This window comes from Lynx rufus, unplaced genomic scaffold (genome assembly GCF_022079265.1).
Source record: "Lynx rufus isolate CCGP_SWC_20201006 ecotype Redwood Valley unplaced genomic scaffold, mLynRuf1.p SCAF_4, whole genome shotgun sequence".
Classification (NCBI taxonomy): Eukaryota; Metazoa; Chordata; class Mammalia; order Carnivora; family Felidae; genus Lynx; species Lynx rufus.
In genome coordinates this window covers 140,637,216-140,661,384 of record NW_025814856.1, presented here as the reverse complement: position 1 = coordinate 140,661,384, position 24,169 = coordinate 140,637,216, and the positions used below count along the sequence as shown (strand labels likewise).

General features: G+C 38.0%; 1 protein-coding gene across 13 annotated transcripts in view; it reads left to right on the top strand.

The window, feature by feature from the left end:
- The window catches only part of CADPS2 (calcium dependent secretion activator 2), a 545,419-nt gene that overhangs the window by 342,352 nt on the left and 178,898 nt on the right, over positions 1 to 24,169 (top strand). For all 13 annotated transcript variants that reach the window (XM_047095962.1, XM_047095960.1, XM_047095958.1 and 10 more), the window contains exon 9: positions 12,777 to 12,843. In XM_047095962.1, the coding sequence (XP_046951918.1) occupies positions 12,777 to 12,843 (67 nt within the window). The remainder of the gene's footprint in view (positions 1 to 12,776; positions 12,844 to 24,169) is intronic.

The window sequence follows — 24,169 nt, the reverse complement described above, 5'->3', positions numbered from 1 at the left end:
TGAAAAAAGGGAAAGTCATGCTGGGCACATAGAAGTTAAAGGAACTTAAAAGTTGCATGTGTTTCTGTATTTTTGTTCCCCCTCCCTCCCTCTCTCTGTGAATATTTTCACTTTTTCATCTCTGTTTCGACAAAACACTTATTGCACACCCCTGATACTTGCTTGCTTCCATGTGACGGGACCTCCACGACAGTAATACCCCTGGCTTCTCTATCTGTTTTTGGACTTAGCTGAGTGGTTAACTTTAAAGCAGGAGCTGGGCATGCATAGATCAGCCCTTTCCACTCTGTCCTTTGAAGGTGAGTTGTCCATGGGGAGTACCTGTTCTCTGCTAAGTCTGTCAGAGGCAGCATCTTCATGCCTCTGGACATGGACAGGCCTCTCCTGTTCAGCACTGTCTGTGACTGGAGACAATAATGGTGAATGAGGTGATGTTTTTGCCTCTTAGCTATATTCTCAGAAGCCAGTTTGTTGAGAACTTAGGCAAAGAAAAGAGAAAAATACTGTATAAAGTATCGGGGCTTCTCAGAGACTCCAACAATGTCCATATATCAGCAAATTAAAAAAAATAATAAAAGAGTATTAGTGGAGTTAGGAATCTGGGGGAACTTTGAGATCTTTAGACCTAGAATGTATTCTATTCCATTTTGACTAAAAGGCCCCTGTGATGCTATGACCTTGAGGCTGTTTCCAGCAATGGTTCAAACTGTTTTGCCTAAAGTTCAGGAGTCTCAGGGGACCCTGACTGGCTCAGTCAATATAGCACGCGACTCTTGATCTCAGGCTTGTGAGTTCAAGCCCGATGTGGAGTATAGGCCTTATTTCAAAAGTTCAGGAGTGCCTTTTTTGGATAATGGGGTGGTGGGTGGACTGGACTCCTAAAGTTCTGTGCCTGCTTTCATAGCAGTTGATTTATGCTTCTTTTATGTTTTGATTTTCCATGTTAAGTTAAACATTAGGATAACATTCTGCTAAAACTGTTTGCTTACTTGTGATTAAATAAGTCTAAAAATAACAACTTTATGAAATATCCAAAGTCTATCCAATGCTTTTTATTTTACTTTGATACATGTTACATAAATTTTTGCTGAAGGTTGATTTTCTTTATGTTCTTATTATAATTATTCCTTATGACAGACCTAGAAACAGCCATTTAGTCATTCCAAAAATGCTTATGGAATATCTGCTATATAAAGGCCCAGTGCTGGGATGGAGTGGTGAGTCATGACCGATGTGGCCCTTGACTTACACAGATTTACGGTCTTGTGCTGGAAATAGACTGATCCAATATGCCTCTCCATAGGCCATGGCAGAGCTATGGTAGAAGTGTCCACGTCTTGCCTAACACATGAAATAAAGGAATATGACCTTATTAGGGATATCAGGGAGGGCTTGTGTGGAAGGGTGGTGGCTGAACTGAGAGATGGGAAGAAAGTGGAAAGGTGAGACTCAAGAACTAAATTAATTTAAATTGCAGGAAATTAATGAAAAATGTTTGATGTGTGTGGAACTGATTAGAGGAACAGCGAGAACAGAGTAGCTGTGCCGACGAGTACATGGTGTCAAAACCAAGGGAAGTATCTGCAGATCTCAGCACAGGCAGTGGTATTTGCAGATGTGAGCCATCACTGATGGCATCACCGATGCCAAAGCAGGGTATCAGAGAAGGATGCACAAGAGCAAAGCTGGGTCCTTGGCCTGGAGTATTGGGTTGCTTATCCAAACAGTGAGGGCAGGGGATAAGACACTGAGGCCAAGGTACAACGTCAGAACTGGAGTGATAGTCCCTGAAGTCTTGAACCAGAACTCCACACAGTTGTGCTGGACTACAAAGAAGATTGGTCACAAGGCATAACATTGAAATTCAGGTGAGACAGTGCGGGTAGAACAAGGCTATTAGGGCAGGGAATCTGTGAAACACGCCGGGTGTCAGGAGGAATTCAAATGCATTAATAAATGACTCACATGAGGGTAAGTTACTTTAAAGATGGATATAGCTTTCTAAATTTCAGAGTCTTCCGAAAATGTCCTCATTCACTAAGACCAGAGAGAAACATTACAGAGCAAGTGATCTTTCAGAAATCAAATATAATCCATGCAGATTATGATCCAAATTTTACAAAAAACTTTTTATCCCCCAAACATAAGTGTTGACAGATTCCTACGAAAACGACGTTAGAAGTGAAGAAGATATTTTAATTATGATTAGGATTTTTGTTAATTCCGAACAGAATGTAAAAACTCAATTGTATAATTTTATCACTTAAAGACTAATTATCAGTATTCTAGTCTGCCTGATTTCCCAAGGTGTATGCTGGAAAACATTACCCCTACAAGATACTTTCTGAAGAAGATTCTATAATTTTGGAGACGCTACACCCGCTCTTCTCCCTTCCCCTCCTGCTTTTTAGTGTCTCTTCCAGGTCTACGATAAGCTCTTACTCATCCTCTCATTCAGAATGCTTTCAGCTTTTTTTAACTGAGTACTTCTCACATGTATTTGCCCACCACATTTGTTCTTTTTTTCACATAATCCTTCTTTGTATCCAATTCCCAAGACACACAGTGGAAAACACTGAATCTCACATTACCTTCTCAATGATTTTCATTTTCCTTTTTTTAAATTTAAGTTCAAGTTTAAATAGACATACAGCATAGTCTTGACTTATTTTTTTTTAAGTTTATTTTGAGAGTGCACACACACTGAAGCAGGGGAGGGGCAGAGAGGGAGAGAGAGAATCCCAAGCAGACTCCTTGCTGACATGGGAGAGGCGGGGGGGGGGGGGGGGTCTCCATCTCCCGAATTGTGAGATCATGACCTGAGCAGAAATCAAGAGTCCGACGCTTAACCAACTGAGGTACCTAGGCGCCCCATGATTTTCTTTTTAGAGTGTATACAGTTTACAAATGGACATTTTTTGTGCATATTTCATCTCAAATTTATCATAAATATGAAGAAGGTAGGACAGATATCTCCACTTACAGAAAACCGAGACCTAAAAATTTCTGCTAACTCAGCATTACCTATATTGGATATAATGTTTAAAAGTGATTATTTTTGCTTTGTTTTGGGAATACTATGTCGAAAAAGAGAACATATTTGGAATAGTCAATAAGATACAGTTTGTTACGTAAAAACCCCTTGCTAAAACTTTTGTTTCATTATTACCAAATCGTTTGCACTTTCAGGAAGAGGAGAGTTTAATGGATCTCGCAAAAGTATCTGGGATTGTCTAAGTGAATTATTTCATCTTAATTGGTAGGTGCCCTAGAGCTTTATTGCCAAGTGCAGAGTGTCCTTCCTTTTGGATCGTGTGGTAGATGACCCTCCACCCACCCCCACCCCCCAGATTCACATCTTCCCAGCCTGTACCCTCCTCCACAGAAGATGGAGGTATGGTCTTGACTCTGCAAGTTAGCCTGGTTGGAATAGGTTGCTTAGTACATTATTTGGACATATTTTCACTTATCCCCTTCTGAGATATTTTATAATTAACTTGGAAAGCTAATTTTCTTTAACTTCTAACAAAGCAGTAAGGCTTCTGCACAGGCAGAAAAGTATTACTTATTTTGAAGGACGTTTGAACTGAGGACAAACATGAAGAAACCATGCTTACAAAATCTGCCCTCTGTGTTACAGTATATTAGAATGAGACTCTAACATATTGGTGTAACTTTGTAAAATATGTGAGACCACGATCCATTAAAAAAGTTTTTAAGACTACTTTTCCTGTTGAGATATAAAAGAATACTGCTGATCAGTCATCAAAGATAAATCTAGAAAAAAACTGCCTTTCAAATAGATTTCTCTGTGCGGTTTCATTTAGGTGGTTTGCCTTGTGCGTAGTTATTTAAACATACTTTTCGAAGAGCTGCTGTTATAATTTCCCCAGTTTGGTTTGTTTCTGGGTGACTGTGCATTGCTTTTTATTTTGGACCTCTTTTACAAATGGTCGTTTGGAGTTCTTAATGTCTTACCCGAGGTTGGGGTATCAGTCTTCCCATGTTGGCAGATTGCCTCCGTTCGTGTTCTGTAGTAGGCAATGGCAAACCGGTGTTTAGAAGACAGCTTTCATACATTAGACTGTTACACTCTGATAATGCTGATCCAAGCTGAGAGTTAACTCAGGCTTAGAGTAAACTACCAGAAGATGGGACTTAGGAAGAAAAGGAGGGGTGATTGGTTTTATGTTACTAATTCTATAAAGTGTGGTCCAGAAAAGGAGTGGAGAACTCTACGTTTTACTCAAGTTTGCTTTTGTAAGTGTTTATACAGCACACACATTTCAACTTCTTGTTTAGCTGTAGGAGTTTCATATTTTTCTTTGTTCATAATTTCTCTCAAAATGTTAAGTAGTTTTGTTTGGTGGGGAACCTTCCCTTGCCTCCCCAACCTCATGTACTCTTTCCCTTAAGAATTCAGGAGGTAAAAAGCCAGTTGGAAGGTATTTATTTCTCGGTTTCTTAATGCCCAGGTCACACTGTTGTCTTGAATCAGTTTCTTTCTCTCATCCTTAGCCAAAAGTACCCCCCACCCCCCAAAAAAGGCTTATCTTTCAGGGTTAAATAAAAGAAAGAATGCAGTGAAAGGAAGATTCCTTTTATCCAGGCAGCAGAGAACAGGGAACGTGCAGGAAGACTGAAAGTGCCTGAGGGCATTTGGTCCCTATTGGTTTTCACATCAGATGCAGTGGTGCCCACAGATAGCCTGTATTGTTGTCAGTTAAATGGGATCATGAGTGTCTGAAAGGTGTTTGAGAATGAACCGAAAATCATTTTCACAAGTGGATGATTACTTCTGCCACATGTTAACCGAACTCTATCAGAATGGCCCAGATTTTTGAGCCTGCATTAATTGCTCTTTCAACCTTGACTGAGGTTTCTCTTTAAGAAAGCCCTTTCCAGGACTAAACGACTCTATATATTGATTTTTTTTCCCTTTCTGTATTTTTCCTTGAAAAATGAAGCCTTGTAGAAGGAAAGGCTTTATCATTCAACATGTAGATTGATTGTTCCATTTCTTTGAATAAAAAGCTGGACTCAAGTGATCCGACAAAAGAAATAGTCCTTTTTTTCAAGCACCGAATAATTCCCATATTCTGTACACAATTATGTTTTTCAAATATTCATTAGTGATGATTTTTCATCACAAAGTGAAACCATGAACTCCCACAGCATGGACTCAGAGCAAATAAATTGTCATATTCTCCTTTCTATTAGAACTGTATGCCACCACTCTAATTGAAACTTAACTACAATATTTAGTAATATGTTTGGAGAATTTTTGTGTGTTGAAGATGCTTTGAGCAGTCTTTAAGTTAGGTCTTATAAAGTGTTTTTAGAGTGTTTGGATAATTGTTATTGGTTATGTTCTCCCATTTTCCATTTCAAATATGACATAGAGAATTTTAGCTGTTTATTTACTAGAATAGGATAGGATATATTGGAGCTCAGACACACTGTGTTACAAAGTTGAGTTAACTCTCAATTTTAAAAACTAACTGAAAAATGAGTTCCTGAAATTTCATTAACTTTTGTGATTATATATTAGCAGAGAATATATACCATTTACAGAAAAATGGTTTAATTTATTATTAAAACTAATTTGGGGGGTTTTGGGCTTAAAGGAAGACACATCACAGAATGATATATGTGAATCTACTATTAAAAACCATTCACAGGAGCACTGTGTAAGAACAAGCATTTAAAATAATTTTATTTTACAGGCATTGCAATGTAAACATGTAATGAAATCTAAATACCTCCTTGAAAATGCAGCAAAAATGAACATGTTGCCAATTTTTGTTTGCTTGATGCTTGTTTTTAGGAAACCCCATTTTTTCCAGTCTGTGGTTGAGGTCATTTTCTTGGTAATAATATATATTGTTAATAGGCAGCACATGTCTGAAGAAAAGTGTTTATCCCTGTTGTCATAGAACATTCTAATGGATTTCATAAAGGCTCTGCTTTTGTTTCTCCACAGATGAAAACTTTTAAAAGCACCTTGTCTTATCAAGTTATCACATAACTCTTTTAAGGATGATAGCGATTCCATAAAGATAGTACAGTTTTTAGTGTTGAGATTCTCTCATAGTCATGACAGGGATTTGGTCCCTGTTGGTTTTTTTGGTCCCTACATAGTTATTGACAGAGAAGATGAGAAATAATGCCCTGTTTTCCTCGTTGATACTAACTTGAGGTTTGCTGTTGCCAAAGTTCTTTAATTTTCTTTTCTTTCTTCATGCGACATTTTCCCTGACAGTATCCACATCGTATTTTAAATATGCAGTCAAAACTCTTGAAAGTGTCACATTTCTTTTGTATTTGAGGATAGAGCATGACCGAGAATAGTACCACCAAAAAAAAAAAAAATAGTCCTAGGCGAATGAAACATTGATACACATTTAGGTGGGTCTGTGCCTTATTTTCTAGCAATGATTGCTATGTCTCTTTGGAACAAATAGTACTCTCCATTAGAAGCAGCCCTAGAAGAGGGATTAATTCTTTAAGATTATTGCTGTGTTGATACTGATTTATAAAACCAAATGCTTCAAGGCTTTAACTCTTGTGTGTTAAATCCAAGCTTTGTGCCAGTGCTGTTAATTTCTTTGTTACCTAATCCCCATGTAAGAAGAGAAGATTTTAAAGTTAATCAGGCAATTTTTTGTTCAAAGGGAACAACTTCCTAATACGTTAAGTTGGGTGTATTGATGAAAGCAAACACTATTAAATAGTATCTGAGCAGTTACTCTAAGTAATCCAAAATACTCTAGTTACATGAGTATTATGCTGCATTGGAAATATTTTAATGGAAAAACGTTACATTTAGTACAAATTAGGGATAGAAATCTATACTTTTCAAATGTGTTATGTACAATAGAATCTTTTTTCCCATTCAGATCATTCTTGGATCAAATTGAATTTTGATTAGATAATTTTTTTTTCTGAAGGCCATACTCTAATACAGGCTTGGAGAATGTGGCATGACCATGAAAATGGCTGATACAGGTATTCCTTCATTTTCTGTCCATTTGTTACTTAGCTGAAATAATTTAACAAGGATGAGTAAAAATGTTTAAAACCAAATTTTGTAGGCTAATGAAAATGAATAATGTTGAAAGCCCCATGGGAGGACAAAAGAGAAAACTAGCTTTTCTCTTTAAAACCTCTTCAAAATAAGGTGAAAAAAATTCACAGTCTGCATTAGAGACTACTGCTGTCATATATATGATATTTTATTGGATAACCTTATAAGTTGTCAAATAAAGCCCAGTTAAATGTGTGTTCCCAGTTTGAGTGGTATTTGGCAGGTCTGATTTACATACCCTTTAAAAAATAACTTTCTTTTTGAGTTAATCACATAGTCAATTGAGAGAAAGCTAATGATTCAGCAGGTTACAAAATAATCAGGGAGAATACGAGTGCTGAGCACACCCGCCAACAGACCTGTAGTACGCTAGCCAAAGTAGTCTGTCTCCAGAATGACAAATATACTTCCTGGAAGAGACTCTCTACACTTTTATGGGGTAGAAGTAGATTTTATAAGGCAGTAAAAAACCAATTCGTTCAAAATTCAGAAAGAAAGATATTAATAATAGATTTTTTTTTTTACATTCTGAGCTATTTTTATGAAACAGAAATGGATGACAGGTAAATAGCTTTCAAAGATGTGCTTAATACTATTGCTAGATTTAGACCTGTCGATGATACCTTCTCCTTTACAGAATTATGCAGTTATAATTGATGTTCCTAATAGGACCCTGAGGTGCCCTAGCATCTTTTCTAAATCAAGTCAACCTGTTGTATACAAAATCCTTAAAAATTCGTTATGGGTATAGTTTCTACATAGAGTAACTCATTTGTCAGTAATTAAGAATACTCAAACATCACTATGTAAATGTAATGAACTGAATCTTAACTGCCTACTAGAGCACAACATGTTAAATGTAACTTTAGTATATTTATCTGAAATAAAGCTTCCTGGCTTTTTATCTATAAATGAGATAATTTGTAGCCTAACACTCGACATTAAAAACAAAACAAAACAGGTGAGGAGAGAATGCATATTAATTTTTACAGATGTTTCTAAAAATGGATTATCTGATTATAACCGAATATTCAAATGATATGGGCTAATTTTTTCCTTACTCTCTCCACAATTCAACTCTTGTGCAGCGAAGACCACCAAACTACAGACTTGAGAATAGCCTTGACACCTGAAAAACCATTTCACTATTAAAGCTTACAGGGGCGCCTGGGTGGCTCAGTTGGTTAAGCGTCTGACTTCGGCTCAGGTCATGATCTCACAGTCTGTGAGTTCGAGCCCCGCGTCGGGCTTTGTGCTGACAGCTCAGAGCCTGGAGCCTGCTTCAGATTATGTGTCTCCCTCTCTCTCTCTGACCCTCCCCTATTCATGCTCTGTCTCTCTCTGTCTCAAAAATAAATAAAGCTTAGAGAAGGAGTTCTCCAATGTACTCAAGATACCTATAGACCAAAGAGAAGGATCTTTGTCACTGTATTTGACTTTGTCATACCAGAATTACAATTTATGGATCCATAATGAATATATCCCCCAAATCCCTCAGAACAGTAATTTTTTCTGATTATAAAATAAGAGGTACTCTCATATATTGCTGGTGGTAATACAGAATTGTGCAGCTACTTTGGATAACCAGTTTGGCAGTTTCATATAAAGTTAAGCACACACTTTAAATATAATCCCGTAATCGCACTCCTAGATATTTACCTGAGAGGAATGAAAATATGGACCCACAAAAGACCTGGACATGCGTGTTTATAGCAATTTTGTTTATGATAGCTAGAAAAATGAGAGCAATCCAAACGTCCACCAACTGGTAAATGGATAAACACGTTGAAGTAAATTCATACAATGTAATATATTCAGCAGTGAAAAGAATGAACTCCTGATATAGACAACAGGGGTGAATCTCAAAAGCTTTTTACCAACTGACAGAAACCAGACGCAAAAGGGTGTGTACTGTATTTTTCCACTTACATGACATTCCGGAAAACACTAACTGTAAGGTTAGAAATCTGGTGTGGTTGCAGACCTAGGGGATGTGAGGAGGAGACTGATTATACAAAGGCCTCAAGGAAGGTTTGGAGGGATGCAGATGTTCTGTTAGTTCATGGTGGCGGTGGTTACATTGCTATGTCGACACTCACCAAATTATATACCTAAAGTGGATGAACCTTACTATATGTAAACTATACCAATAAATCTTACTTTAAAAATATGGAAGATATGCTCAGTGTATAAATTGTGGAAATGTGAAGGCCTAGAGAACAATATGAAGGAGCACCTGGCTGGCTCATGAGGTAGAGCATGCAGCTCTTAACTTTGAGGTTGTGAGTTTGAGCCCCACATTGGATGTGGAGATTACTTTAAAAAATGAACTTCATCTTTAATCTCACCAGCCCAGTATTAACTGCAGGCTTAACATTTTGATTCATCTTTCTGGGTTTTCTTCCCATGCATATACTATAAGCTCATGTGACAGCTTTTTTTTCTAACTTAGCATTGTAATAATTTTTGCATATTATTTTTTGGCATTATTTTTCATGGCAACTTATTCCTTACCATTGATTCTTAGATGATTTTGAGTTTTTTCTTTTAAACAGTATTGATGAACGTCTTGTTCTTCATTCTTTCCTTAATGTTAAATATCTCTTATGTCCAGAATCTACTTTTATACTAGTGAGAAAGCAGCTAGCTAGTACTAGACATCTAACTCCAGAAATCATTCTTAGAGTAAAAAAAAAAAACCTCAAGTTGGTTGAAGTTAAGTTTAGTGCATTCTTATTCAGTATAGTTATCTTTTCTGATGTATTCGTGTCCATTTTATTTCATAAAATTTTTATCTGGCTAATGTGAAAACTGAAGGACAGAAACTGTCATTTTGCTACATAGCGTTTATAATGTTGCCTTTATGCAGTCTATCTTGTGTTGAACGTAATCTGTTTTCTTATGCAGAGAGCAAAACTCTCATGCTTAGCTACTTTCTAGATATGTGTGATCACTTGTGATTTCTGTTGGTAGTTGACTGATTTCCTTCTTACAGGGCAACACCTCCAAAACACCCCAGAGGCCAAATGCTTACCTTGGTTCCATTCTTAAATCATCTCTTATTCAGTTCCTTACATCTCCCAACTTCTAGTATACACATGTATGTATCCACCCACTGCTCTGCTGTCTTCAGAGAAATCCTACAGTGTCATTCCCAGTATGTTGAGCCCGGATTTTGAGTGATGTTGCCGCTGGTAGTAGTATTACTTGTGTATCACCTTAGCAAGACTTACACTCGCTTGTGGTGTTGATGGTTTGCTTCTCACTAACTGAGATGCTGAGTGAGACGCTGAAGGAGCTGAGACGCAGGCGGTGGTCACCGGCAGAGGTGATTCCCAATGTCTTCTGTGGCTCCTCAGCGGCTATTCGGTGCACATCTTGCCAGTGCACTTTTATAGAGGGCGTCTGTCGTGTCCACAGTGTCTGGCTCCTGAGGTCATTGCTGTTAACCCTGTAATAGGAGTTGGGGTGTGTGCATTTCAAGGAGAAGGAAATTACGTACAAAAGACAGAAAGAGAGCAGCTAAGCACCTATCACCAGAACCACAGAAGAGAAATTAGAGCCTGGAGCAAAGGTGGGGCAAAGGGTTTTAACGGGACCTCAGGTGGTGATAGTGAACAGGTGAGCACGGTAGCAGTGGATGTCTCTGTCAGGCAGTCACTAAATGAATATCCAGAAGTGCAGGCAGCGTGGTGTCAGGGGTATTCTCAGAGCCGAGTAGAAGTTCACCTAGATAGCGGATAGGTTTGACACAAAATACGTAATTGATTTGGGCAGTTATGGATGATGATTTCCAATGCAAACGTCTAGCTTCTAGTTTGACTTTTAGTAGCTGCATCTTTTTTGTTGTTTTTGTTTTTGATTCTGAACATTTAGAACCCAATAAATCAAGCTCATAGATACAGAGAACACATTGGTGGTTTGCTAGAGGCTGTTAGGCTTGGGGTGGGGACAGATGGGGGAAGGGGAAAAAAAAGTAGAGTGCCTATTCATTTCTTGCATCACTTTTTAAAAGGGGGGCAAGGGGCGCCTGGGTGGCGCAGTCGCTTAAGCGTCCGACTTCAGCCAGGTCACGATCTCGTGGTCTGTGAGTTCGAGCCCTGCGTCAGGCTCTGGGCTGATGGCTCGGAGCCTGGAGCCTGTTTCCAATTCTGTGTCTCCCTCTCTCTCTGCCCCTCCCCCGTTCATGCTCTGTCTCTCTCTGTCCCAAAAATAAATTAAAAAACGTTGAAAAAAATTTAAAAGGGGGGCAAAAACGCTTTGCTGTGCAAAAGAGAATTATTTTAATACGACAGAAACCAAAATTTCAAGCTAAGATTTTAGTTTTAAAAATTGTGAAACTCCCAAGACTTTAAGCCCCCAAATAAGTGATTAACTCTAGTGCTTTTTTATCACTCAGAATTGTATATAAATTTAGTTTGAATAGCCTTTACAGTGGTGAACCTTCACTTCAGAAAAAAAAAAAGGATTATGATAAACTATTGAAAAATCTTATTTTAATTTAACAACTAGGCCTGTATTTATCATATTTCAAACTCTAATGATATTTTCCACTTTTGTAGTAAGTGTGTATATCGTTCCAAGGTGTAATTTTTTTTTTCCCATGGTATAATTTTTATTTTTTTTTTAAATTTTTTTTTCAACGTTTATTTATTTTTGGGACAGAGAGAGACAGAGCATGAACGGGGGAGGGGCAGAGAGAGAGGGAGACACAGAATCGGAAACAGGCTCCAGGCTCTGAGCCATCAGCCCAGAGCCTGACGCGGGGCTCGAACTCACGGACCGCGAGATCGTGACCTGGCTGAAGTCGGACGCCTAACCGACTGCGCCACCCAGGCGCCCCATCATGGTATAATTTTTAAATAGCTCTCCATGACATGTTTATACTAGAGCAATTTTTAATTTCTTCTTTTTCCTCCCTGATAAACTTGATAAGCTTACATCTATATATATATTCAGTAAGAATATTCTCAAATGATTGACTCCTTTATTCATTTCAATTCACATTGTTAATAGCAATGCACAGTTCAACATAGTTTCAGCCAGGGCTTTTGTTTAATTACACCATGTTCTCTTCACCTGAACTTCATAGTTAGGAAAATTTGCAGCAAGATACTTTCTGTAAATCAGCTAAACCCCCCAAATTATGAGGCCCGCAGAGACCTTAGAAATCAGCAAAGCCAGTCTTGCCATTTATAGTTGAAGAAACAGAAACCGAGATTGGTGCTGGCACACCTTGGGGTCACCCAGCTGGACAGTGACCCTTCACTCAGGTTCTTGACTGTACAGCCACTTCTTCTGGGGCCACACTTCTCAGCCGCGGTCATCTGAGAGCTGAAACACTGAGTCTTCTATCCCCAGTTTGTAGTCTTTGTCTATCCTAAGAAGTGTGTCATAAGCATGAAATTCCCACTGGTTCTTTGATTATTCTTTCTAGCTCCAACGCGGCTCAATTTGTAGTAAGAACTGACAAATTGATAAGCCACATAAATCAATTCCCTTTCAAGAACCTAGAATAAGCTCAAGTCGTTTTATAACACAGAAGCTACATGTTTTCTCCATTTTCAAATGAACTAGACTTTGCCTTTAGCAGGCTGGTCTCCAGAACGAATACCTGTGGAAGAAATATGATTGCACAGAGCCACAGCATCATTCATCTAAAATATTCTTTGCTTGTTTTTCTTACCAGGTATTTGTATGCCCTTGGACAGAAGGTCTGGAAAAGATGGAAAAAACGTTACTTTGTTCTTGTTCAGGTTAGTAAATTTTTTTTCCTGTTACACAACCGGTCTAAGAGCATGCTCAAACTTTCGTTTGGTGGGTTATATCTATAGGTATTCACTGTGTTAGAAATTAAAACTGAAACTTTTAAGTATTTCATTTTAAAATAAAAGTAGTGAATTTCTTTACATGCCCACACAAGTAACACTTTTATGTAAAATAACTTTTGAACCAAACAATTTAGGGAAATGAGTAACATTATTCCAGGTTTTCACACATCTCTTTAATGTCTAGCTTAATAGAATGCAGCAATATTTTCCTATCAGGTTCTACATTCAATCTGTTGTAATATCAGATGAAATTTAGCCTCTGGAAAATTCCACTGTACACACAGAGAATAACTGTGGAAAATGCAGGTGATGTCTGAATATTACAGTTTTGACCTCACAGATTCCCTGAAAAGATCTTGAAGTTCTCCAGGATTGCAAAACCACACTTTGGGAACCACTGCATCAGTCTGATATTTTATAGATAAACCATAATACTTCGAAGCTTCCATTTTTACACAAGTCTGACATTTTTCTTTTATCACTTACTCACATAACTGTAGCTTTAAATTTCCAGGACTGGTAGATATGTTTGTAATAGGATTCTGAATATTATTGGATTATTGGAATATACGTTCTGGCTGACTCTTCCTTGTTTTGTTAGTTTTTAATCATGGATAACCTTTACTCCTAGAATATACTCATTAAATTAAATTTACATTAAAGAATAACTTTCTAAATAGTAGTCATTCCATTCTGTGATGAATACAAGCTATTTTGTTCACAGTGGTTCTATAGAAAAAATTGTTCTTGGTGGTATTAACATAAAACAGTCTCTAAACTCTTGTCGATTTTTACCCACACATTAAGCAAATTTAAATGGACTAGATCAGAATAACATGGTGAAATGCAAAGGAAGGAAAACTGTCATTTTTCTGTCTTCCATAAGTAAGGTTATCTATCCGCTTTTGGATGTGCCACAATGGCGTGGTAACTTCATGAAAAGTATAAAAATTCAGTCAAAACTAGTTTTATCTATGTGGAAGATAGCCAGCCTATTTGGTTAAAATGTAGCGTTTTCTCATGTGATTAGAACCAATATTTGGCCAGCTACTTTAACAAAAGATGCACATATGTGTGCACAGCATACATTGGCAGTCCTGATATAAATAGATTGAGTAAGGGGCTCCTGTTTGGAGTTGAGTGATCTGCCCTCCAAAAACCATACCCATAAGATGTCTCCTTTGGTTTCCAGGTTTAATTTCTTTACATTGGCACAAGCATTTAAATGCTTTTACCAAGCAGTTTTAATGCAGATCTTTCTGGACATTTGATTTTATTGCTATTTACAGATGTCTCACATCTAATGTGACAAGTTTACATTAGCGACTTGTCTTTATCAAATCTTTCTAAATCACTCAAGTGATTTTTCATAGAAACGGTAGCTGCTTTTTCATAGTCATACTCAGTGCATTTAGGTAGAATCTTAATTAATTCCATATTTTTAATAGCTGATGTGACTGGCACAAACCTAGCTGACTCTTAATTAGCATGAACTTCTACTTATTAATTATTATGTTTTTTATTTTTACCTTTTTAAAAAAACGTTATTTTTTAGAACAGTTTTAGGCTCACAACAAAACTGAGAGAAGATACAAAGATTTTCCATATATCCCCTGTCTTCACATATGCGGTGGCCTCCCGTTATCAACATCACGTGATACATTTGTTACCAAAGATGAATCAACATTGACATATCATAATCATCCAATGTCCATTATTTACAGTATGGTTCACTCTTAGTGTTGTATATTATACGTGTTTGGACAAATGTATAATAACATATATCCACCATTAAATGTCGTACAGAGTATTTTCACTGCCCTAATAATCCTATGTTCTCTGCCCATGAATCCCTTCTCTCCCCCATGGCAACCACTGATCTTTTTATGGTCTCCATAGTTTTGCATTTTCTAGAATGTCATATAATTGGAATCATACCCCATGTAGCCTTTTCAGATTGGTTTATTTCACTTAATAATTTCAATTTCCTCCATGTCTTTACATAGCTTGATAACTCATTTCTTTTTAGCTTTACAGATCCCATTGGCTGGGGGTGCCTGGGTGGCTCAGCCGGTTAGCATCCGACTCTTGATCTCTGGGTTATAATTTCAAGCCCCAAATTGAGTTCCATGCTGGGTGTGGAACTGACTTAAAAAAAAAACACACATTGTCTGGATGAATCATAGTTTATTCATTCATTCACCTATTGAAGGCCATCTTGGTTGCTTGTAAGTTTTGTCAACTATGTTTAAAGTTGCTGTAAACAGTCCTGGGCAATGTAGACATAAGTTTTTCAATTCCTTTGGGTAAATACCAAAGAATGCAATTGCTGGATGTTTTAAAGAATGAATCAGAGAATGTTCATTAGTTTGGAGATCTGGTTAAGTGACAAGCTAAGAGAGTTTCTGTTATATTGATCATATGAAAATTGGCTTTATTATTTATTAGATCAGTCTTGAGAGATCAGATGATTGCCTCATGCTTTTGGCCAGGTAAAGTTTTAGGTAATCCTTTTCTGCATACTGTATTTTCTAGCATATGATCGCAAGAATCAAAAGTTACAGAACAAACGTATACTTTGATCACCCTATAAAAGAGTTTAGAAATGAAAGAAAGAATTAGAATACTTTGAGATCATTTGAGGAACATTAACCGTGTCTTTGGGAAGCTAGAGAGTTGGCTCAGTAACAAAAATAAGTTTGACATTTTCAAAGGCAAAATTTAAGCCCATAATTAAAATTTAATTTAAAGCCATATACTCCATAATTGGAATTTAGAAAAAAACATCACCAGACAATAATGAATTCAGATTTATTCTACCTGAGGTACCTTCTTAAAATCTGAAATCCTATTTAAGCCTTATAATTTTGCACAAATATATGTATACACATGCATTCATACAGAGAATTCCATGCCCACATGCATTGAAATAAACATGCCAGTACACTGGCAACTTCTTCGAGTTTTAAATACAATTGAATCTTCCTTTCAATTCCAAACGTAATGGGAAGACAAATTGAATGCGCACATTTCCAAATCAAGATGGATGTGTATGGAGATTCAGTGAGAGTGGCCCATTGGGAGGAACTGGGTAGTTTTTATTAGTATTTTTAAACAGAGCTCTCATTCTGTTGGCATGCAGCCTGTAGGTTCATACCTGCAGGCTGCATTATTGAAAGGTGAAGGAGTCATTTTTCTAGGGAGGACACTGTGCCCCTGCTGTGTCCGCTGCTGCCATCGGCAGGATGGTGCTTTGGCGATAATGTGAATCTCATCACCACTTGTGAGTGTGTATTATATGAGTGATACAGCTGGAGATACAGCCATCAGCTCAAGAATTTGTACTCATAAAAATTGATCGCGAGCCTGGTTTGGCCAGCTGCAAAGTCATTGTTCAAAGTGAACACTCGAGGGGCTGCTGAGGTGAAAAGACTTTCACATCAACATTTAAAGCAGAGTCCAAAATGGGAAAATAAATTATTTGTTAATACGGGGTGCTTTTCTAGCTTCTAAGTAAGATTCTAAGTAAGTAAGATTTGGTCTCCATTTAGATTCTGAAGTCAGTATAATAACTGTGTTAAATAGATTTTCGTGTTTCTTAAGAGGCTGCTTTTTTTTTTAATGAATGAATGAAAGTAAATGTTGATTCAAGCCAAACTGAAAGAACAGTTGATTTTGAAGAATATGTTTGAATCTTATCAAAATTAAACTTATGTTTCTTACTCATTTTTCTTATACTTCTTCAGTGTTTTACTATTTGATTTGGAGCATATCATTATTGTGAAGTACTTATGACACTAATACATTTTTGTTCATTATAGCCCAACCATTTAATAGTCTTAAAATTCTCTAAGATTTAATCAAAAGGAATTATTTCATAATTCTGTGTTCTGCTAATGCCTATTCAAATAACTGTCCCCATGTAGTACATATTCTGTAATCCAGATATTTCTGAAGCACTCTCACCTACTACTGTAGGTATTGCTGTATTTATTCTAATACTTATTAAGCAATAGTAACAGGCATTTATGCAAAGCACTTTATAACACAGAATGAGGTATGTTTGAGGGATAGGTGTTATGATCCCTGTTGTACAGATACAACTGATACACAAAGGGGTTATGTTATTTACCTGGAATTTGAAAGTTAGTATGTGATAGAGTCAAGCATTCAAATCCACATATAGTCTAGAGAGTAGACTTTTATTTTCTCTGTCATCGTGCTATGATTAAATGGATGCACACAAATACAGTTGATGTGAAGACAAATAGATATAGGAATAATCTCTGTGGATCATTCATTTCATGAGGTACAGAGCACTTTTACTAGAAACGGCTAGTGATAGCATAGTGTCGTGTTCATGAAGGGCACTTATTGTGTGACATCACTGGAAACTGACATCAGTGTTGTGTTGACTCTGTATCAAAGTGTTCACTGCTTGTTGTCAGTGTGCCAGAATCATGACTTGAAGTTCTGCAAACAACAGCAGACTATCAAGACATAATGTTAATTACATGCACATCAGCTGAGTTGGCACAGGATGTAAACAGTCATCCATGTCACTGAGTGATCTGTACATGCTACAAACATGCAAGAAGCACTCTGTTTAATGAGATGCCATCAAAATCTGCTTTAGACTTTAAAGAAGTGACTGCCCTAGTGTCTTGCTATCTGAAATCTTCAGCACACATGGAAATCCACTGCAGCAGGCTGCTGTCACATATCAGAGAAGGCCACTACTGGATGAAACGCTATGGTCTAGATTTAGTCTGAGGTCATCAGCTATGTTGGCTTGTTGTAATATGAAGTGGACAAATACACTGTTGACAGATGCAGAAAATCAGGGATAGTAGCTCTCTAGCTTTATGTTTTAAATTAAAATTTACAAACCCAGGGCACGTACAGTGTAGGATGAAATCAAATCATACAAAAGTACTTATGGAGAAAATGAAGTGCCTTTATCAACAACACCCCTACCACCATTGCCACATTATTCCATTCTCCTTTTTAGAGGACCATTGCCAAGTAACCATTGCCAGTAGAGTGGCCTTTTTTTTTCTTTAATTTTTTTTAATGTTTATTTTTGACAGACAGAGACAGAGCGTGAGTGGGGGAGGGGCAGAGAGAGAGAGAGAGAGAGAGAGACAGACAGACATAGAATCTGAAGCAGGCTCCAGGCTCTGAGCTGTAGACACAGAGCCCAACATGGGGCTTGAACCCATGAACCCTGAAATCATGACCTAAGCTGAAGTCAGATGCTTCACTGACTGAGCCACCCAGGCACCCCAGTAGAGTGGCCTCCTAAACTTCTACCAGTGTGTGTGTGTGTGTGTGTGTGTGTGTGTGTGTGTGTGTGTGCACACCCTTCTTAATGGAATTATTCCATATACTGTGTGTGCATTGTTTTGATCCCCTTTACAAAATATTACAAGTTGCCATATTGGTATATAAAAATCCACTTTATTCTTTTGACCAGATGATTGGATCCCATAGTACGGATAACATAATCTATGTAACAGTTCCCCTTTTCTGGACTTTTAAGTTCCTCTTTTTTTAATGAGCAGTGGTACAAGCAGCATATGTAAAGTTTTTATATATTAAGTTTTGTGTGTATGTGGGCATATTCTTGTAGAAATGAAATTACTGGGCCAAAGGGCTTGGATACCTATAAGAAAAAGTAAGATTATAAACCTTTAGATGACTCATGAGTACTTAGTCACCAGAACTTCAGCTTGTTTTTTCATTTATTATTTTTTATAGTTAATAAATGGTCCTTATATGTCAAGTAGCATATGTTATTTTGTCTTTCAAATTGCACACCTGTAATATGAAAGAAAATGGAAAATTCTATTGGCTTGGGGGCTTATTTGGAACAAAATGTTAGAGGATAAGAAATTTTTTCTTAGGTTTTATTTTGTAAGATAACTTTTGCTTTGTGATCAATTGAGTTTTCCATAGCAAAAAAATTTGTCATTTTATATGATTTACCCTTGGATATTAACTAACAATGCATTTACTCTTCAAAATAGTTCTAAAATATGAACTAGTATGTGATCGTTTACCTGTATCTCAAGAGCTAAAATTATAAAAGACAAGGTGAAGTGAACATTAGGCTGGATTTAGTAAGGAGAATCTCATATGGATCTGGTGGTGATCTCAATGCAAAACTGCCTCTTTTATATAGCCCCTGTGTTCCCTTAAAATGTTTGTTGTTATTTAGATTCCAAGGAAATGTCGGATTCCTCTTATTGTATAGCTCATACCTGCAAAAAAGCGCAACGGACCTAGGAATGAGGATTGTCCAATGTTGTAAAGTCAGCATTAAATATTGGTGGGCTATTTTTTTTTGAAAATGGCTTTACAAGTGTCCACTTTTTTTTTTTCAACGTTTATTTATTTTTGGGACAGAGAGAGACAGAGCATGAACGGGGGAGGGGCAGAGAGAGAGGGAGACACAGAATCGGAAACAGGCTCCAGGCTCTGAGCCATCAGCCCAGAGCCCGACGCGGGGCTCGAACTCACGGACCGCGAGATCGTGACCTGACTGAAGTCGGACGCTTAACCGACTGCGCCACCCAGGCACCCCACAAGTGTCCACTTTTAAATGTTGTGTGTACGTATCGCTTATGTGTATATTTATGTGCATGTACAGTATATCTTTACGTATACGTGTACAGCGTGCTTGCCACATAGTAAAGACTCAGTGAAGATTGAAGTGAATATAGCCTGTCCTTTAACTTAGGCTTCTTCTCAGACCTTTATGTGGACCATAAAATTGACTTACATTTGGGCATACGTGACAAAACCTAGGTGTCGTGTTTGATCTGCAGCCCGCACAGTGCCCCACTTACTTCCAGTCCTCCCCGTTTTCTCTGCTGCTGTACTAGCCAAAACCACTGTCCCCTTCCCACAGACTCCCACAGCATTATCCCAGCTGCTTCACCGCCATTCTCCTCACAACCTATTGCTTGCATTGTCCAAATAATCTATTTGAGGCTTAACTCCGATTCTGCTACTTCTCGCTGCTTAAATGGTTCTGTGGCTTCCCATTACACTTAGAATTACCCCGACCACGACCTGGGGAAGATGCTACAGAATCTGTCGCTAACTTCGTCTTCGGGGAGTCTTTCCCGGTCACACTGAGCAGCACTTCAACTTGCAAGGTTCTGCCCCCAGATAAATTACAGTGCCAAGAATTGTAGTATTGCACCTCACTGTCACTAGCCTCCCTCTCCAAACATATCTCAAATAAATACGTAACATGGGTTTAGTTTTTAGTGTGTGATTATGAAGATATGCCTTGAATTAAGTCCCCTGCCTTTCTTCCATCTATGGTTGTTCGGCGACTCATAAATATCTCTGTAGAAATTCTGAACATTCTATTGCTTTCATTTCTCCGTGGCTGGCTCATTCTATCCTTTCAAGGGTCGGGTCAGATGTCGTCTCAAATGGGCCTCTTCTGCTCACCCAATCTAAAAGTACCTCTCAACTCACTCCCTGTCCCAGTACCTTATTTTATATTTTTTCAGAGCATATTCCTAATCAGAATGATCTTTTTATTTAAATTGTCTTTGTATTATTTCTTTACCCCTTCTAGAATATATGCTCCATGAAAATAAGGGTCTTGTATTTCTTATAGTCTACTGTGAGTAGAAACTATATGTTAAATTAATATATGTGTGTCGCTCTCTGCAGTGTAAAAAGACCGCCTTTGCCCTCTTTAGTTTATACACTGATTGCTAAATCTCTTTTATGCCATTTGGTCAAGGCAATAAATATATATTCCCCTCAAATCCATCATGGTCTTGAAGAAGATATATTCCTTTTCCTTGATTAAATTAAGCTGTGGGATTTTTTTTTTTTTTTTTTTAAATAACTCTAGCAGCACCTTTGGCCTCTGCCAAGAACGTTTCCAGCTAAGGATTTTTTAAGCCTTAATCTTTACTGAAATTAGATGGTGGCAGTTGCTAAGCTGCCAGCTGTTAACATGATCTCTGCAGTAGGAATACAACATGCGAACCTGAATGCTGTGGTCTCTAAAAACTCATAGTTAGCCCTTGCACATGTGGACACAGGTGTTGAACAGGTTGGCAATTGAAAATGAAATGGGAGGATTCCCAGAGCAGATGCAGATTTTACCTTGTGGGACCTCAGCCACCTAAGTTAAGGTGCCCTGTCAAAGGTAATGATGCCAAAACCCGATTTAATGCTGTCCTCAGATTAAAGTCTGCTTATATCCCCCAATTCTCAACAAATCCATTCTTTATGGAGTTAAGAGTGGATTGGGTTAAGTATATGAATGTTTATCATTGCTGTGTCTTTCCACCAAAAGGATTTTCAGTTGCAGTGTAGTATATTATATGAGCTTTGTTCAGTAATGTACAAGTAAGCTTTTAAGTGAAAATAAATACTAGGTCAGACCACCTGTTTTTATCTAACTCCCTGGCATGTGGTGATGGGGCAGAGTGCAGGCTGCAAAATCTCTAGCTTGGGAGTGCAGGGAGCAGGGTGACCCCCTTGGTCCCATCGCTCCTTTTAGCCACATGTTTTGACTATTAGTGCCACTTCGTTCAGAGGGCAGCTTCTCCCCATGACCCTTAATTTGGATCTTGGCTGGCAAGCCAGTAGCTACAAGGTGTTACCACCATTCAGAAGGATTCACTAACATATACGTTGCGGCCTCATTGTAGGGTTTGTTTGCCTCAGGAATGCGATTTCACATGACTTTGCAAAAGAGATGGGTAAAGTAAAAGCTCTTGGGGTTAGTCAAGGAATCCAAAGAAGCTCAAAATGCCGCATCACTTTATGGACCTAGAACCAGGAGCCAGTGACTTAAAAGGATGGTGTTCATAGTTAGTTGCTTCTGGAGCCCATGTATTCGAAATTCAAACTGTACTTTGTTCAGTTGTCTCCTGGGTCAGGTTTCCTCATTCTTAGCAGTAGCTTTGTCAGTCTGTGGTGTTGTGTTCCTGTTCCATCTGTACTCTCCGTTAAAACCCTCGGCCCAGTTACCTGTGACAGAGTCTGGGTCTTTTGAGTGACTTTTGAGATGTGAAAATATTAAAGGTACGAAGTAAAATAAAACAAATGTTTAATACCTTATCATTTAAATCCCCATGGCTTTAGAAAGTAGGTGATTCCTCTGAGGTTGTGAAGGGGTTTGTTTTTTAGGCTTTAGAATTTCTAAAGATCTTGAATGTGCTTCTCCCAATTTTATATATCTATCATGTTAAATAATTATTTAGAGCTAGCTAGAAATACAACACTAGAAATAAAGCCTAGAATAGCAACTGAACCTGTATTTCAAGTTATATAAAGAAAGAGCACTGATCTAAGCTTTTCACACTGCGTGTAATAAAACAAGCCCTTTGGGTAATTTTGAAGACTAGATCTTAAATGGCAAGCAAACTTTCAGCATTTTAGGTGGGTTACACATATCAAGTCTACGTTCTTTATTTTTATTTTTAATGTTTATTATTGAGAAAGACAAAGTGTGAGCAGGGGAGGGACAGAGACAGGGGGAGATACAGAATCCAAAGCAGTCTCCAGGCTCTGAGTTGTCAGCACAGAGCCCGACGTGGGGCTTGAACTTACCAGCCGTGAGATCATGATCTGAAGTCGGACGCTTACCTGACTGAGCAACCCATGTGCCCCTAGTCTGGTTTCTTTAAGGCATGACCACATGAACTTGATATATGTCTCAGAGACCTTTAGAGATGAAATCTTTTTAAAAAGATGAATAATTTTAAAAACCTACATTAAAATCTATAGCCACGATACTATCCATTAGAAATAAAAGGGATACTAGCTAAAACTACATTTATAGGCATCTCTATCTTCTCTTTCTCAGGTTGTTCATTTACATATCCATTCAGCAAGTACTTTAAACATTGTCCACTGTGTTCTTAATGGGAAAGAAACAACCTAGGGGAGACAGGGAGGGAGACAGGGAGGGAGCCAAGCGAGGCTGGGAAACAAGCCGAGACAGCAAAGCCAACAGCCCTCCCATCATTGACAGCAGAGAAGCATATGGCCTCACAATCAGTTCAGTCCCCAAATCAGCCAGGTGCCTCCCCTGTGTTAGAACAATGAAGCACATCTCCAACCCCCAATGAAATGATCCTTGGAATACGCAAAGGAAGAGAGTTGAGAGAAGGAAGATGGTTTCCTGACAGCTGGGTCTGGTTGGTTGGGAGACTGCTGCTCCACAGGCAAGCCAGTGCCAGTGCTCCACATCAGTTACCTCTGATTGTCTGAGAAACCCTGTGGCACGCATTATCGTGGTCTCTTTTACAGAAAATCAGACTGAGGTATAGAAGAGTTAAAATGATTTTCCCAAGGTCATGTCAAAGATGAGTTGGAAAGAATAAGTAACTGAGGAGGAATGAAAGTGTGACTTTGATTTTGCAATAACAGACTCGTGTTAAACCTGGCCTTTGAAGGGGACTTCACTTCCATTTGAAATACAGTAAAACCTTGGATTGAGAGCATAATTCATTCTGGAAACATGCTTGTAACCCAAAGCACTTGTATATCAAAGCGCATTTCCTCATAAGAAATAATGGAAACTCAGATGATTCATTCCACAAACCCAAATATTCACATAAAAATGACTATGATGCTGTAATATAATACAAAACAATAAAATGCACAATATAAAGAAAAACAAATTAACCTGCACTTACCTTTGAACACCTTTGTGGCTGGTGTGAGGGAAAGGAGAGAGGAGGGTTATTGTGTAGCACAACTTTCACTATCACTAAGGGAATCACTTCTATCTATTGGCTCAATGGAATCTTGTTCTTTAAGTGCAGATTTAACAAGGAACTTATCCAATGATACTTGCTTTTGCCTCCTTTTAAGGATTTCGCAGATATGGGACATTGCATTGTTAAACAGATTTATCATTCTCGCACTGCTACTGCCTTCTGGGGGTTGTACTTTTCTACAAAGTTTGCCACATTTTACACACCTCCTTAATCTCTTTGAAGCGAGGGGTTCCTCTGCCTTTATCTCCTTCTCCTCTGCAGATGATATGCAGATGTTAGACTTCTTATAAAATCTTGCAATTTCAGCCACTTGCATACCTCATTCACACTTCTCGATGATTTCCTTCTTTTTTTTTTTTTTTTTAATTTTTTTTTTCAACGTTTATTTATTTTTGGGACAGAGAGAGACAGAGCATGAACGGGGGAGGGGCAGAGAGAGAGGGAGACACAGAATCGGAAACAGGCTCCAGGCTCTGAGCCAT